The 14,357-nt window shown below is 30.4% G+C and overlaps 1 protein-coding gene across 1 annotated transcript; it reads right to left on the bottom strand.

Moving 5' to 3' along the window:
• Window positions 1–11,679: 11,679 nt before the first annotated feature.
• Window positions 11,680–12,481, bottom strand: LOC111881715 (glycine-rich protein DOT1). Its single transcript, XM_023878103.2, has one exon. It carries the CDS (start codon window positions 12,367–12,369, stop codon window positions 11,914–11,916), a length of 456 nt encoding a protein of 151 aa, XP_023733871.1. The 5' UTR covers window positions 12,370–12,481; the 3' UTR covers window positions 11,680–11,913.
• Window positions 12,482–14,357: the final 1,876 nt, after the last annotated feature.

Below are 14,357 nucleotides of genomic sequence, written 5' to 3'. Positions count from 1 at the left end.
GCATATCTAAGAATCTGTGTAATAGCATCTAAAATAGGAATATTGATTTCAACCTTTCGGAACATTGCCATGATTTCGTCATCTTCTCGTTCTCTCTTTGTACTTGTTAGCCTGGAAGGAAATGGAGATGGTGTGACTTTCACTTCGGTCTCTATTAGCTTCTTTGACTTTGAAGTATTTTTCCTTTCCTCTTCTTTGACAGCTTCTTCCACTTCAATCTCTTTCTCTTCCTCTTCTTCATCCGACATCTTTGGAACTTCATAGCTTTTCCCCCCTCTTAAGGTAATGGCACATGCATTGTGTTTCGGGTTCTTCTCGGTTTGAGATGGTAGCTTGCCTTGTGATTCCATCTTACTCACGGACTTAGTATGCTTGCTTTCATTTCTTGTTGGAAGCTTTGAGTGCTAGTGGCAAGGCTCTTGACAATATCTTCTAGTGACATGCTTGATGAACCCGCTTGTGGAGGTGGTTGTGGTGGATGCCTTGGCTGGAAATTTTGATGTTGAAAAGGTGGTCTTTGTTGATTTTGAGGAAATGGTGGTCTTTGTTGGTATTGATGTGGTTGATTTGGTTGATAATTTCCCTGTTGATTTCCTCCCCAACCTTGATTGTTGTTCCATCTTTCGTCATTTCGTGAGTGCTCAAATCCCCTTTGGTTTGACCCAGAATATCCTCCTAACGCATTTTCTTCCGCATAATCCTCATCTTGAATTTGTGGGCACATATCAGTTGGTAGGGCTGGCAATTCTCGACACGACACGCGACACGACCCGCGACACGACACGAAATAAATGGGTTTGGGTTGAGTTTTTCAACCCGCTAACCCATCAACCCGCCAATCCGTTTATTAAACGGGTCATATATGGGTTTCTCAAAAAATAAACGGGTTGACCCGCCAACCCGTTTATATTCTTAATAAAAAATTATTATATTTTTAAATGTATTTATGTATCAAGTATTAATATTTAATAAGTATTATATAATATATACAATTTATTCATAGACCATTTGATTGTTTTGACATTATTACTCGTGGTGGATGGTCTAAGGTCATAACTCGTAACCTATAAGACTAAGTCTGTAACATGTTTCTATGAATGTTTTTAATTTTCATTTGGATGTTTAAGACTTAAATATCTAAAATTTAGACCCACGAACCCAAATCTGACCCACGAATCCGCCAACTTGTGACCCCGTATAAATAAACGGGTTGGTGGGTCATATATGGGTTTAAGTTCCAAACCCGCCAACCCGTGACCTGCCAACCCGTGACCTGTATATTTAAATGGGTCGTGTTTGGGTTGGCATATTTTGACCCGTCAACCCGCCAACCCGCGACACGCCAACCCGAACACGACACGATTGCCAGGCCTATCAGTTGGATGCCCACTTGAGTGCAAATACCGCACGGGCGGGGTGTAGCCTGCATACCTTTGTCTTTGGCTAGCATCATAACCACTTTCGTAAGCTCGGACAATTGAGCTTCAATTTGAGGAGTTTGGACCTCTTTTACACCTCGGGGTGCATCCATGTACCATTCTTCCTCATGGCTTGAATGTTTAGAATCTTCAGCCATGTTCTTGATTAGGGTCCTGATTTCGGTTGGAGTCTTGTCGGGTAAAGATCCGCCACTTGAAGCATTAAGAAGCCTTCTTTCCATTGGAGTCATTCCTTCAATGAAATATTGGAGAAGTTGATACTCAGTAATTCCAAGTTTAGGACAACGGGCACACAGCTTTTTGAATCTCTCCCAATATGTGTGAAAAACTTTTCTTTTGTGTTGCTTGATGCCAATGATTTCCCTCCGTAGGGCTGAAGCTTTCATCTCCAGGAAGTATTTGTCCAAAAAGAGTCATGCAAGATCTACCCAAGTGGTAACCGTCCCTGGTGGGAGGTCATAGAGCCAGTCTTTTGTTGCATCTTGCACCGCGAAGGGGAATGCCCTAAGCTTGAGTTGATCCTCCATGACATTGTGTGGCTTCATGCCCACACACACCACATGAAATTCAGTGAGAAACTTGTGAGAATCTTCATTTTCCAGGCCTCTAAAGGTTGGGAGTAAGTGGATGAGCCCAGATTTTAGTTCTAAGTTGGTGGTTGTCGGATATGTGATGCAACGAGGTTGTTAAGTAACCTCTTGTCTCGCCTATTGGCGAAGGTTTTGTTTGGGTGGTGGATTTGGAGGTGGATTCCCTCCATGGTTATCTCCCATTGTGCGAGTAGGTGTTGAAGTTTTTGTGGGTGTAGTGTTTGGGATGTTATAAGTGGGTGAAAATTATGGAGTGGTATTTTGGGTGAGGATGGTTGAGATAAGAGTGATAGGCTTTCTGTTTCGGATGCAGACACACTTGAGAGGGGTATGTCCTCCTAAATGTTAATGACGGGGGGAGTAGATGATGAAGAAGTCCCGGAAACCGGTTGCCTCTTACGAAGCTTGGCTTGCTTCCGTATTCTCCTTGCAATCTTCTCTATCTTCAAGTCAAGTGGCAATAGTGTACCTGTACAGAAAGATCTAGGCATAAACAATTAGTAACATCGTGTCCCCGGCAACGACACCAATTTGTTAGGCGTGTCAAACCCAAAAAATAATAGGGGTACGATATACTCCAAAAGAATCCCACTGTATTGGACTTGAATGACCTAACCCTAATTCAAATGGCCAATAAGAATCACAATTAGAATCAAACATTCGATTAAAGCTAAATCAAATTCATTAGATAGAAATTAAGAACAAACATCATGTCATATGATTGAAGTCACTACCAAGAAGTCAAAACATGAAATTGGAGAAACTAGGGTTCTAGCCACACATGGCTAGAACAAGATCACAAGTTTAAAAGATGGAAATAATGTGCAATTACAACTTACAAATACTAGAAATAATGTTTCCAAATGATTACTGATCAAACCCTTGCAAAAACCTTCGAAATCCCCTCTCCAAATGTGCTTTTATATGTTGTATCCCCCCAAAAATGACCCTCAACCCGTAATATGAAAGATAGGAAAAACTGCCAAAAGTTGATTTTTTTGGGTCGAACACGGCCCGTGTTGAGCATAAGGTAAAAATGACATGGCCCGTGTTCAGCATGGTTAATAGCTTCTTCTTTTCTGTTCAACACGGCCTGTGTTCTTTCATAGTGTAAATCCAACATGGCCCGTGTACCCCTCTGACTCCAATTCCAAACTTGATTTTTTCAACTTTTCCGTTCTTCGCCCGATCATCCCGAAATCTTCGCCAATGCTTCCCGACACTTCCCAAAGCACGTTCCAACCTCCGTTTTACCTGAAAAAGACATAAAAGTGTGCAAATAAGGTTGTTCTAGAGACTAACATGAATATGATGAAATGCAAGATAAATAAAGAACAATTATGCTAAATAGATGTATGAAAAGGGACTAAAAGGTGTGCAAAAAGGTGCACAAAATGCACCTAACATTCCAAAATAAACATAATTGTATCTAAAAGTATTAGAAATATGCATCAAATACAAAGTTAAATATTCACATATTAATTGTGTTTATAGAGAGTTAAGAAGGAAATCAGTGAAACGACATGCAATGCCCTTCTCTTGAAGGTGAACAAAATTGGATTAATGAATGAGAGTATTAATGTCGTGAAAATGTCAAAGAAAGTTGGTTAGGATGTCATGGCCAGTCATCACACTAGGGAAACATAAGAAACCTTTATTGCTGACCTGTCAGTCGGTTTGTCAACGGTAACCCTACTTTTCATTTCTTTTCTTTATTTGCATTAGTGTTGTAAAAATCGGCCTAGGTGGCCGCCTAGGCTCTTGGGAATATGCTCTTTGCCTAGATCCTACAAACTTCGATAACTTAAAATATAGATTGTATGAAAGAGTTTATAGTGGGGGAAGGGGTGTTCTATAATGAAACAACATATTGCTCATGTGACAGGAAATGTAGCTCCATGTCAAAGGTCTACCTAAGATGATCAGTTGATATGTCAAAATGCTATCAACGAATGAAATTTAAAAAAGAAGGGCAAACAAGCACATGACGAAGCGTTAAGATCAGAGGTGAGATTTGGTACTAATGAAGGTATTATAGGCATTGATGAAATAGAAAATACTTTGGGAGCATGAGGCCACCACATGTTATAGAGCCGATGGATAACTTGGTAAGCAAAATAAACCCCGAAGAATCTTTGAACTCGGGAAAAGGAAAAAAGTTTATATTAACAATGCTATTTGGAAAGAAAGAATATCAACTATGAAAAATTTCATTGGTAGGTCGGCATATGAGTGTGCAATTCCTTTTCATGCCTTCGAAAATGATAGCTTTAAAATGATGGTGGAGGTAATTGGTCAATATGGAATCGCTCTTCCAACTCCTACTAGATATGATTTGAGTAACACAATTTAAAAAAAAAAGTTGAAAGAGAAAAAAATTTGGTGAAAAAAAATGAAGAAGAATTAAAACAAGATGGATGCTCGATTATGAAGGATGCTTGGTCTGATTAAAAAAGGAGGAGCATTATTAATTTATTTGTCAATTAAAAGATAGGTATGGATTTTTATCTTCCCAGGAATGTTCGGATGAAGCATATACAAGTGAACATATATATATATATATATATATATATATATATATATATATATATATATATATATATATATATATATATATATATATATATATATATATATATATATATATATATATATATATATATATGAGTATGTGGAAGCTTGCATTCAAGAAGTTAGTCCCGAACATGTTGTTCAAATAGTAACCAATAATGCCATGAATAACATGGGAGCCGCAAAGTTGCTAAAAGAGAAAAAGTCAAAAAATATTAGAACATCATGTGCAACACATACCATTAACCTTATGCTTGAAGGTATTTGTAATTTTATTTATTGTGTTTTATAGTTCTATTTGTGTTTTTAATCATGATTGTTTTTTGAAGGTATTGGTGGGCTACCAAGGTGCAAGAAAGTTTTAGATCAAGTAAAGCTAACCATCCTCATTTATGCCCACCACAAAACATTGGCTATGATAATAAAATTCACCTAAAAAAGGATATTATCCGACCGGTGTCACGAGATTTGTTTCCGTCTATCTAACATTACAAAGTAGAAGCCTATGAACAATAAAAAAATTTGATCTTATAAAACTTATTTTGGACTTTGTATGATCTTTGATGACTTGAATATGTAAACATTTATGAATATTTACTTATTTTGGACTTGTATGATGTCTAATGACTTGAATATGTAAATATGTATGGATATTTACTTATTTTGTTAGTATTTTGTTTGGATATATGTAATATTTAAGTTTTTTTTTTTTTTAAATTAAGGTCCTCGCCTAAGTGCCGATTAACCTCCGTGTAGACCGATTAATCTTTTACCCTAATATACCACCTGACCATTGTCTAGCGACTTTTACAACCTTAATATATATATATATATATATATATATATATATATATATATATATATATATATATATATATATATATATATATATATATATATATATATATATATATATATATATATATATTAACAAATTAATCTTCATTTTAAAAAATAAATTATATACCGATCATACAATGTATGTAACTACTCTCTAGGGGCAAATCAAGATTGGTGCACCATGAAGGTCAGATCGTCTTGCTAAGTACAATAAGGATCCTAGCTATTCCATACTCTGCAAGGTTGTTGGCAAAATATCTCGCTGCTTTTTGAGAAAAGCTCTTTATTCATCAATTTCATTAGCTGCAACATTCTTCCACCTCATCCTCCTTAAATAAGATAATATCAACTTGTTTTCCATCATGTAGCACTTTCAGAATCCATCAGTTAAGTCATGTGTGTGTTTAAATTTAAAATTTTTAATTCTAATATTACTTTGTCTGTAATTGATCTGCGTAATGTATAATGATTGAACCCACCTATGTATAAGTATTTGTTGTTATTTATGTTTTCAAGTTGTGAAAATTAACCTAATCTATTTCAAGTAAATATCTTGAATGTAAAACAATCTGGTGTGATGTATAAGGTCATTTTTAGCATACCATTAACCAAAAACATGTCACTATTTCCCAACACCCTTTTTTATTGTGAAAGTGAATTCTTCACCATTTACTAACTTAACTAGTCGTCGCAAATCTCGACTCCCGAATTTAGGGCCTATAGACAGGTGAAAATATTATGATTCCTTCTAAAATATTAGCAAAAAGAAAACCCTGACAAAAGATTATTTCTACCTTTATGTCAAGCATAATGGCAATAACATTATCCTTAGATTGAGCATTGTTTTCTTTAACCAAGTCGATAACTTTATGATCAGATGCAGTTTACATGGGATGAATCACCTTTCTATGGAGGTTTTGAAATTACGGATCGTCCTCAAGAAGTTTGTTCACTGGAATAATATATTGTAGACTGGTTCATTTAATACCGTCTTCCAAAGAGTGCTGATATTTTTTAGCAGCGGTCGGAACTATTGTTGCTTGTAGTAAAAAAGAAATAAACCCCTTCCTACGGCAAAGCACGAACATAGTTATAAATATGATGATTTTTTATGTATTTAAAGTACTGATACTTTTTAGTAATTTATCAGGTGACAACATATAAGTGTTATATTTCTTTAATATATGTATAGCATTTCTTTAAACGAATGTGTATATTTATTTTATTATATTATGAATGAAATTATTTACTTAAACAATGTTTCTTTTATCGATATTAAATTTAATTTGAATTATTTTATACGAATTATTTATTTAGTTATATTATTTAACAATTCTAACAAAAAGATTCTAAATAAACTTGTATAAACCTTGTAAATTGAAGATATATTTACAAAAGAAAAAAAATTCTTAGAATATTATCTTTGTTGTAAAAATAATATATAAAATAGAGTAGAGTTGAAGATAAATTACTTAAAATTTTAATTTTTTACTCTAAAATAGAATAAAAAATAACAGCTATCAAGTTTATATTTTTATGTCATTTTTATATCATTTTTATAACTTTTTAAAAGTCATGCCATTTATGACTTTTACTTTGTATTATATAAATGATTTAGTACAAACACACAAATAGGATGACGGTGGTATGGATATTTAGATTCCATGTGGATTAAGATCAATTTCTAAATTGATATTTTGATTTTATGTCTAAGTATCGTGAATTAAATGTCGTCAACATGATATAAGTTTTTTATAAATAAAATGTTTTATTGTTGCTTTAAAATTTTATGTGGTAAAGAGCTTATAATTCGCGTGTGTGAATTGAATTGTATTGAATCTCATGCATTTGAAACTATTATGACTATTCAACTTATATAAATTAATTTATGATTAATTGAAATATTATAATTTGTAACTCCCAAAACTCTTCAAATCATGTTATTTAATTGATGAGTTAAATGAACTATTTAGTATATATAAGAAATTTGTAGATTACATATTACAAGTATGTCAACACAAAATGATAGATTATATTTGTAGGGTTTGAAGAGTTATGTGAGTGGTTTCATGGATGTAAAAAAGCAATTGCAACTTTTCCAAATATAAATTCATGTAAACTCAAATTGGGTGCATGTAAAGTTTTAGATATTAACCAAGGTTCAAATTCAGGTATGTTTGTAAAAGTATACTTGAGTTCATTTTTTAAGGTTATGTATTATGCATCTTTCTATAATCACAGGATGATAAAATGAGACTAATAATCACTTCTCATGAGCTTTTGGTAAATCAACCTTCAAGTTATTTATCAGTTAGAGCAATTAATTTTGTTAACATGTATGTATATTTATGTTATCTTTCTCTTTTTTATGTTAAAAAAATATATTTTATGTCTAAGATGACATTATTCAACATGTATTTTATGCAATTATAAGTTATATATTATGTTAGTTTCTATCGCTTATTTTGTTGTAAATAAAATCGATGTAGTTTTTTTTATAATTGATTTTGATGAAAGAAGTTTACTATAATTATTCCAAATTGTTGATGATAATGACAAATTAGAACGAATAATTTTTAATATGATATGACTTTATTGTTGAGAACCAATGATTATGTGTGTTATAAAAATGAATTCTTTATGTTCTACCAAAACGTATATGTATGTATCCATTTTAAATGTTTTTACAGTAATAAAATAAATTATTATCTTATTACATTTGTCAATTTCTTTGTAGTAAAATAAATAAAATATTAATATTTTCATAAGAGAATATATGTGATAAAAATATACCTAACATTCATCCTCCCATATCCACTCTTAACATATATCTTTTTAAGATTGTTCGTGGTACATAACAACTACTATAAGTTTGAAATTCAAATCACCATTTTATTTGGACCATTCATTATCTTCCAATATTACATAGTTATACTAACAAAAGTGAAAATACAATACAAAAGTACGATAGTTTTTTTAAATATAATAATGAAATTTTTTTCAAATAAGTAGTTTTTTATATAAATAAAAAACAATATTTTTTAAAATAACGTAAAAATAAAGAATATATTATATTATATTAAAAAAAATTATTGTTATTTGAAACAATAATAATAATAATAATAATAAAATAAGTTATTTATAAATTAGTTAAAAATACATATAGTTTAAATAATTTTAAACCAAAAACTTAATTCAATTTGATTCAAACACAACTTTTTATATCTTTCTTAACATACACTTATAACTACTATAATATTAGTTACAACTTAGTATAAAAATTATTATTTCAATGATAAATATTTATAATATTGTTTTTAACATACAACTATTAATATTTATATTACATTATTGGACACAACCCAAGAGTTTAAAACTCCCACTACAACTCAACAATTTTTTAATTTAAATGTAATTATGATTACAAATTTAATGTAATTAGACATGCCTTTATATTTTTCACTACATTCAAATTTTTAAAACTTATGGTTATTAATGTGCAATACCTTTTTATTTTCCATTTATTTATTATACACATTGTAGCTATATTAGTAATATATAAGTAAGTTTTGATTAAAAAATCATATGTTTGAAAAGATTTGTGAATCAAAATGAAAGAGTTGAAAAAAAAAAGTTTTATCGCATCTATGGTTATTTCAACAAGGATTTTTTATAACAATGTTTTTATATATCAAATGTATGTTCATTTTTATATATTCATTTTGAATGATTTATAAGTGTTTAATAAGTTTTGTTTGAGGTAAATGGTATAGTAAATGTTGTAGTGTTTTTATTTTATTAAAAGCTATAGTGTTTTTCCATACTATTTGTTATTTGTTTTATATACAACTCGGCATACGTTTTATATAATTTCCACAACTTAAAACGTTCTATAAAATCATCAAAACTTGTAGTATTTATTTTTTTCATACCATTTTGTATTTCTTATAGATAGAAATCAATATATGTTTGATATATAATTTACACAACATAAAACCATATATAAAATTATGAATTAATAGTGGAAATAACTAATGATATAAATTAATTACAATTAATAAAACTAATATGTTGGTTATATAGTTTGTTTTGCTACTGACATTGATTTTTCAAGTGTAAATATTAAATCACAATTTGTTAAATGTTATTATTTTAATTAAATAATTATATTCACGTGACGATTTGCAACTTCGATCTTAGAAGAAGAAATCTCGGACCAGGTTACTATGTATTACATATGTTCGTTGTAATTATACAGTACAAACATGGATGCATTATAGTTGTAGGGCATAAATATGGGACATTATTAACTGATATGATTCGGGACATGATTTTTTTTGGACTAATCTAAAAAAGAAAACTAGAATGAAATAACTTCTTGGATCTCAAGTTTTACTGGAAAAGTCTAAGAAATTAGATTACACCAAAACCGTTACTACAACCCTAACTTCTATGTATACATAGAACTCAATATTATCTAAAAAGGTGACAAAACAAAATTATATATGGTGGTGTGAATGTAAAACTAACATAGGATAGCATTGGTATTTAAATGTTATGTTCTTAAAGTTTTGATGTATGTCAAAGAAACTTTACATTGAATGACATGACTGGGACAATGAGAAGATTAAGACATACATTTAAAGCAAAATAAAAACAGGTGCGATCTCATTATACATGCTATAAAGCCTAGCTAAGCAAAATAATACAAGAATCAAATGATTTTAATCTTGAAAACTAAGTTCAAAGTATTTGTTTAAATATATGAGAAATAAAAACACCTAAAAAAATAGATGATTAATATAAATAAAAAAAAATAAAATAAAAAATAAAAAAAGAAAAAAAAAACTAGGGATAATGACTTGAAGGGTAATGAACATTCAATTTTGTTCATATTTAGTCATTAAATTTTTTTCATTCTTTATTGGCAGTGAATTATTTGAAACTGTTCACATTTTACCCTTATGACCGGTTACAACCGGTCATAAGGGTAAAATGTGAACAGTTTCAAATAGTTCAAGAGCAAATAAAGAATGAAAAAAAGTCATAAGGGTAAAATGTGAACAGTTTCAAATAGTTCAAGAGCAAATAAAGAATGAAAAAAAGTTTAATGATTAAATGTGAACAAAATTGAAAGTTCATTTTCCTTAAAAAAAAAAAGTTTAATGACTAAATATGAACAAACTTTCTCTTGTATTATGTTTTAACAAATTATATATTTTTGTTAAATTCTAACAACATTTGTTAATGAAGAAATCTATGAAATAAAAAAAACCCCCCAAAAAAGTAAAAGAAAATGAAAAACCGAAATAAAAGAAAAACAATAATTTTGGTATTTTCCATAATAAAAAATCAAAATTTCTGATTTGATTTTGGTTTAACAAAAAAATCGAACATTTCTCATCCATAGTTAAGAAATTGTATTTCATGGTCAGAAATTATGTTATATTATGGAAAAAAAAAATAATAACGATAATTGTTTAAAATAGTTATTTAAATATGAATGATTTTTTCTGAAACCTTTTAAAATTATGAGTGATTTTTTTGAAAGAAAAAAATAACGTTGTTGAAAATGTAGCTATCTTTTTTTCTAAAAAAGAAAATATTTTTCTAAACAATTTGACTTTCATTTTTACCCGTTGAACTTTCAATTATGATATCATTTTTAATAGTAGATATACTAAGGTGATGTGTCAATACATACATCCTTTTATAACAACATATATCAGTGTATGTATGTATGTATTTTTTTATAAACAAATTATATGATTTAATGTATATGAATTTATATATTGCATAATTTTATAACACAAAATTTATACATATAATATTGGGATAATTTTCATACCTATAATGTTGCATAATTTTATAACATAAAATTTATATATATAATATTGGTTTTGTTTTGTTTTGTTTTGTTTTTTCATTTTTTACGGGGTTTAGTTTTTTTTTTTATTTTATAGATTTCTTAATTATTAAGATTTTGCAAAAATACATAATTTGTTAAAACATAATACAAGAGGAAGTTTGTCTTTGAATTTTTTTTAAAAGAAAACAAACTTTCAATTTTATTCACATTTAGTCACTAAATTTTTTGTTATTATTTATTTACCACTTAACGATTTGAAATTGTTTGACTTGTAACCATTTACAAATTGTAAATTCCTTACCTTATCCCAAAAATCTAATCTATTAAATTGAATAAAAAAATTATCCCATAATTAAAAGGAGTACGGTGCTATAACAACAATTACATCCCAATATTATTGGCACAAAACGTACAAGTAAAACATACATTAAACAACATATGCTTTTTTGCATGTACAGTTGTTTATATATTTTGCATTATTCTATACACAAGTTACAATTACTTGATGACACAAACCCAAGTACACACAACCTTAAAACAAACAAAATATTAAATTTTATATATCTGATTTCACCCTCAAGAAAAAGATGAAATTTGCTTATTTTCAATCACCACCACCTCCATAACCAGACCCATATCCACTTCCTTCGCCTGAACCCTCACCAGACCCTCCTCCACCTCCACCTCCACGTCCACCGCCTCCACCTCCCCCTCTTCCTCCTCCACCACCATTACCACCACCCCGACCTCCTGAACCAGATCCAGCATGAGAACCAGCAGATGAACCTGCTTCTGATCCACCTCCTCCAGATCCTGAACTAGAACTAGAACTAGAGCTGGAGGAGCTGGATGAAGAGCTAGACCCTGAACCAGATCCCGCACCTGCACCAGACCCTGAACCACCTCCTCCCAATCCAATTCCAATTCCAATTCCAGCACCAATACCTACCCCACCCAAATTCAATCCCAAGTCCTTTCTTGCCACTCGACTCTCAGAAAACATGACCAAAGTGGAAAACACAAGTAAACTAGCCAGATTTAGTGCCTTCATTTTCGACATATTTGAAGCCCACTAATCAAGGCCTTATTTACGTCGAATTTTTTTGTTTCTGATTAGCTTAATTCTGGGCTAGTCAGTATTGAGTGTGCGAGAATGGAAGGAAAACATGGGTGTATTTATAGTTGATCTGGGTGGGTTGGTGAATAATAAAACAAAACAAAGTGAAGTGACTGACACATGGATTTCTGATTAGCATATTGTTTGCTCAATGCTAGTGAATTTAAAAATAGTGAATAATGAACCAAAGTGAGTGATAAACGTATGGATTTATGATTAATATATTGTTTGTTGAATGATAGTGAAGGACAAAATTTCCAGCCCCACTAGCTTGTTGAATATTTAAGTTCCCATTTTGTTATCAAATTATAAAAAAAAAACAAACGAAAACCATAATGATTAGTTCCAGTTTTCTCATATATTCCCCACGTTTCGAATTTGTATTTTTTAACCTTAAAATTTATTGAAGTGTGAGAGAAACAAAGATTTGTGGTTGAGGAAGGGTGTGGCATGAAGGTGGAGCTCCATATGGTGGCATGTCTATCATCATTCTCTTTGTTGCGCAACCCACAATCTTCCACTTATCATAAAATCCGGAACTCCTCGTTTATTTCCATGCCGGTGCTGAGAATTTAAATGTCCTAGACGAGGCGGAAAAAAAATGTCCTTAGGCCTTAACGTGTAATGAATTAAATTACATAAACTATTTTTTTTTAAAACGATGATAAACTTTATAGCAATAAACATAATAAAATCATAGTATTTTAATAAGTACCAACTAACTGTTTCGGACCAGATATTTTATACTACAATTTCACTAAAAATATAAATATTTTAATAAAACGAAGATGTTAAATGTTAGTTTGGTCATTAGTAAAATCTGACAGAAATCTACTACTGTCATTGTTCAACCGTTTAAAGACTCCCTAGTTATAACTAGAAGCCGTCACTACTATTATCTTTTTGGGAATCATTATAAATTAGTGAAACAAAAGAATGCATGGTGTATTAAAACTCAATAAAAGTAATTATGTTTTTAACAAAAAAAAGTTACTTAATAATTTAATAAAATATTTTATGAATGAATCTTCCAAGCTTGTTCTTAGTGGATGCAAAAAACAAATTACAACTAAAAAAAAAAGACGAGATTTAGAAGAAACTCAAAGGAATAGGCAAAATAAAAAAGCATGAATAACAATGAATGGAGAGTTTTCGCTTTAAGTTAAATAATCAGAACCGCCCTTACCTGTTGAGCAACATGAAACTTATGTTCTTATTTGAAAGATTTATTATTTATACAAATAGTAAGTATATAATATGTCTAAATCTCGGGTTCTATTTTTTTCTCGGGGCCCTGTGCGGCGGCATTAAAGACTTTTAATTAATTCTAAAAGAATGTAATACTCGAGTGACATGATCAAGTATTCCCCGAGTCACTTGACCCAAATAATCAACTTAATATAATTACAATGATTCTAGAGCCTACATTGTAGCTAACACAGAGGACAATACGTTGGAAAAAATGTCATATTATTACAAGCAAGAATGTTGGAAATATGACAGTTCAAAGATCACAAATTTTTTTTTGAACAAAGTAAAAGTGCTAAAAATATAGTTGTAACATCCAATGTTCGAAGGATTGTTACTCAGCCAATATTAATCCAATTAAAATGACTTCAGAACCTAACTTGTAGCTATCACAAATGAGAAAATGCAAAAAAAAAAATCAAATCATTCCAAGCTAGTATGAAAGAGATATGATAGTTCAAAGATTACAAAAAAAATTTGCTGAAATATTTGATTTAAGCATTTTAGCAAACAATTGGCGGACAAAATCGAATGCTCAGATCTTTATACTCCATTTGATGAAACATACAATATATGTAATTAATAAATACATGAATGTGACTAAATTTGTAGTAAATGAGTGTATACCTTCAAATACTAACTGAGTAAGTTGATATTCGATGCCATAAAATCGGATTCCATTC

This window comes from Lactuca sativa, chromosome 8 (genome assembly GCF_002870075.4).
Source record: "Lactuca sativa cultivar Salinas chromosome 8, Lsat_Salinas_v11, whole genome shotgun sequence".
Classification (NCBI taxonomy): domain Eukaryota; kingdom Viridiplantae; phylum Streptophyta; class Magnoliopsida; order Asterales; family Asteraceae; genus Lactuca; species Lactuca sativa.
This window is presented reverse-complemented; position numbering and strand designations above follow the sequence as displayed.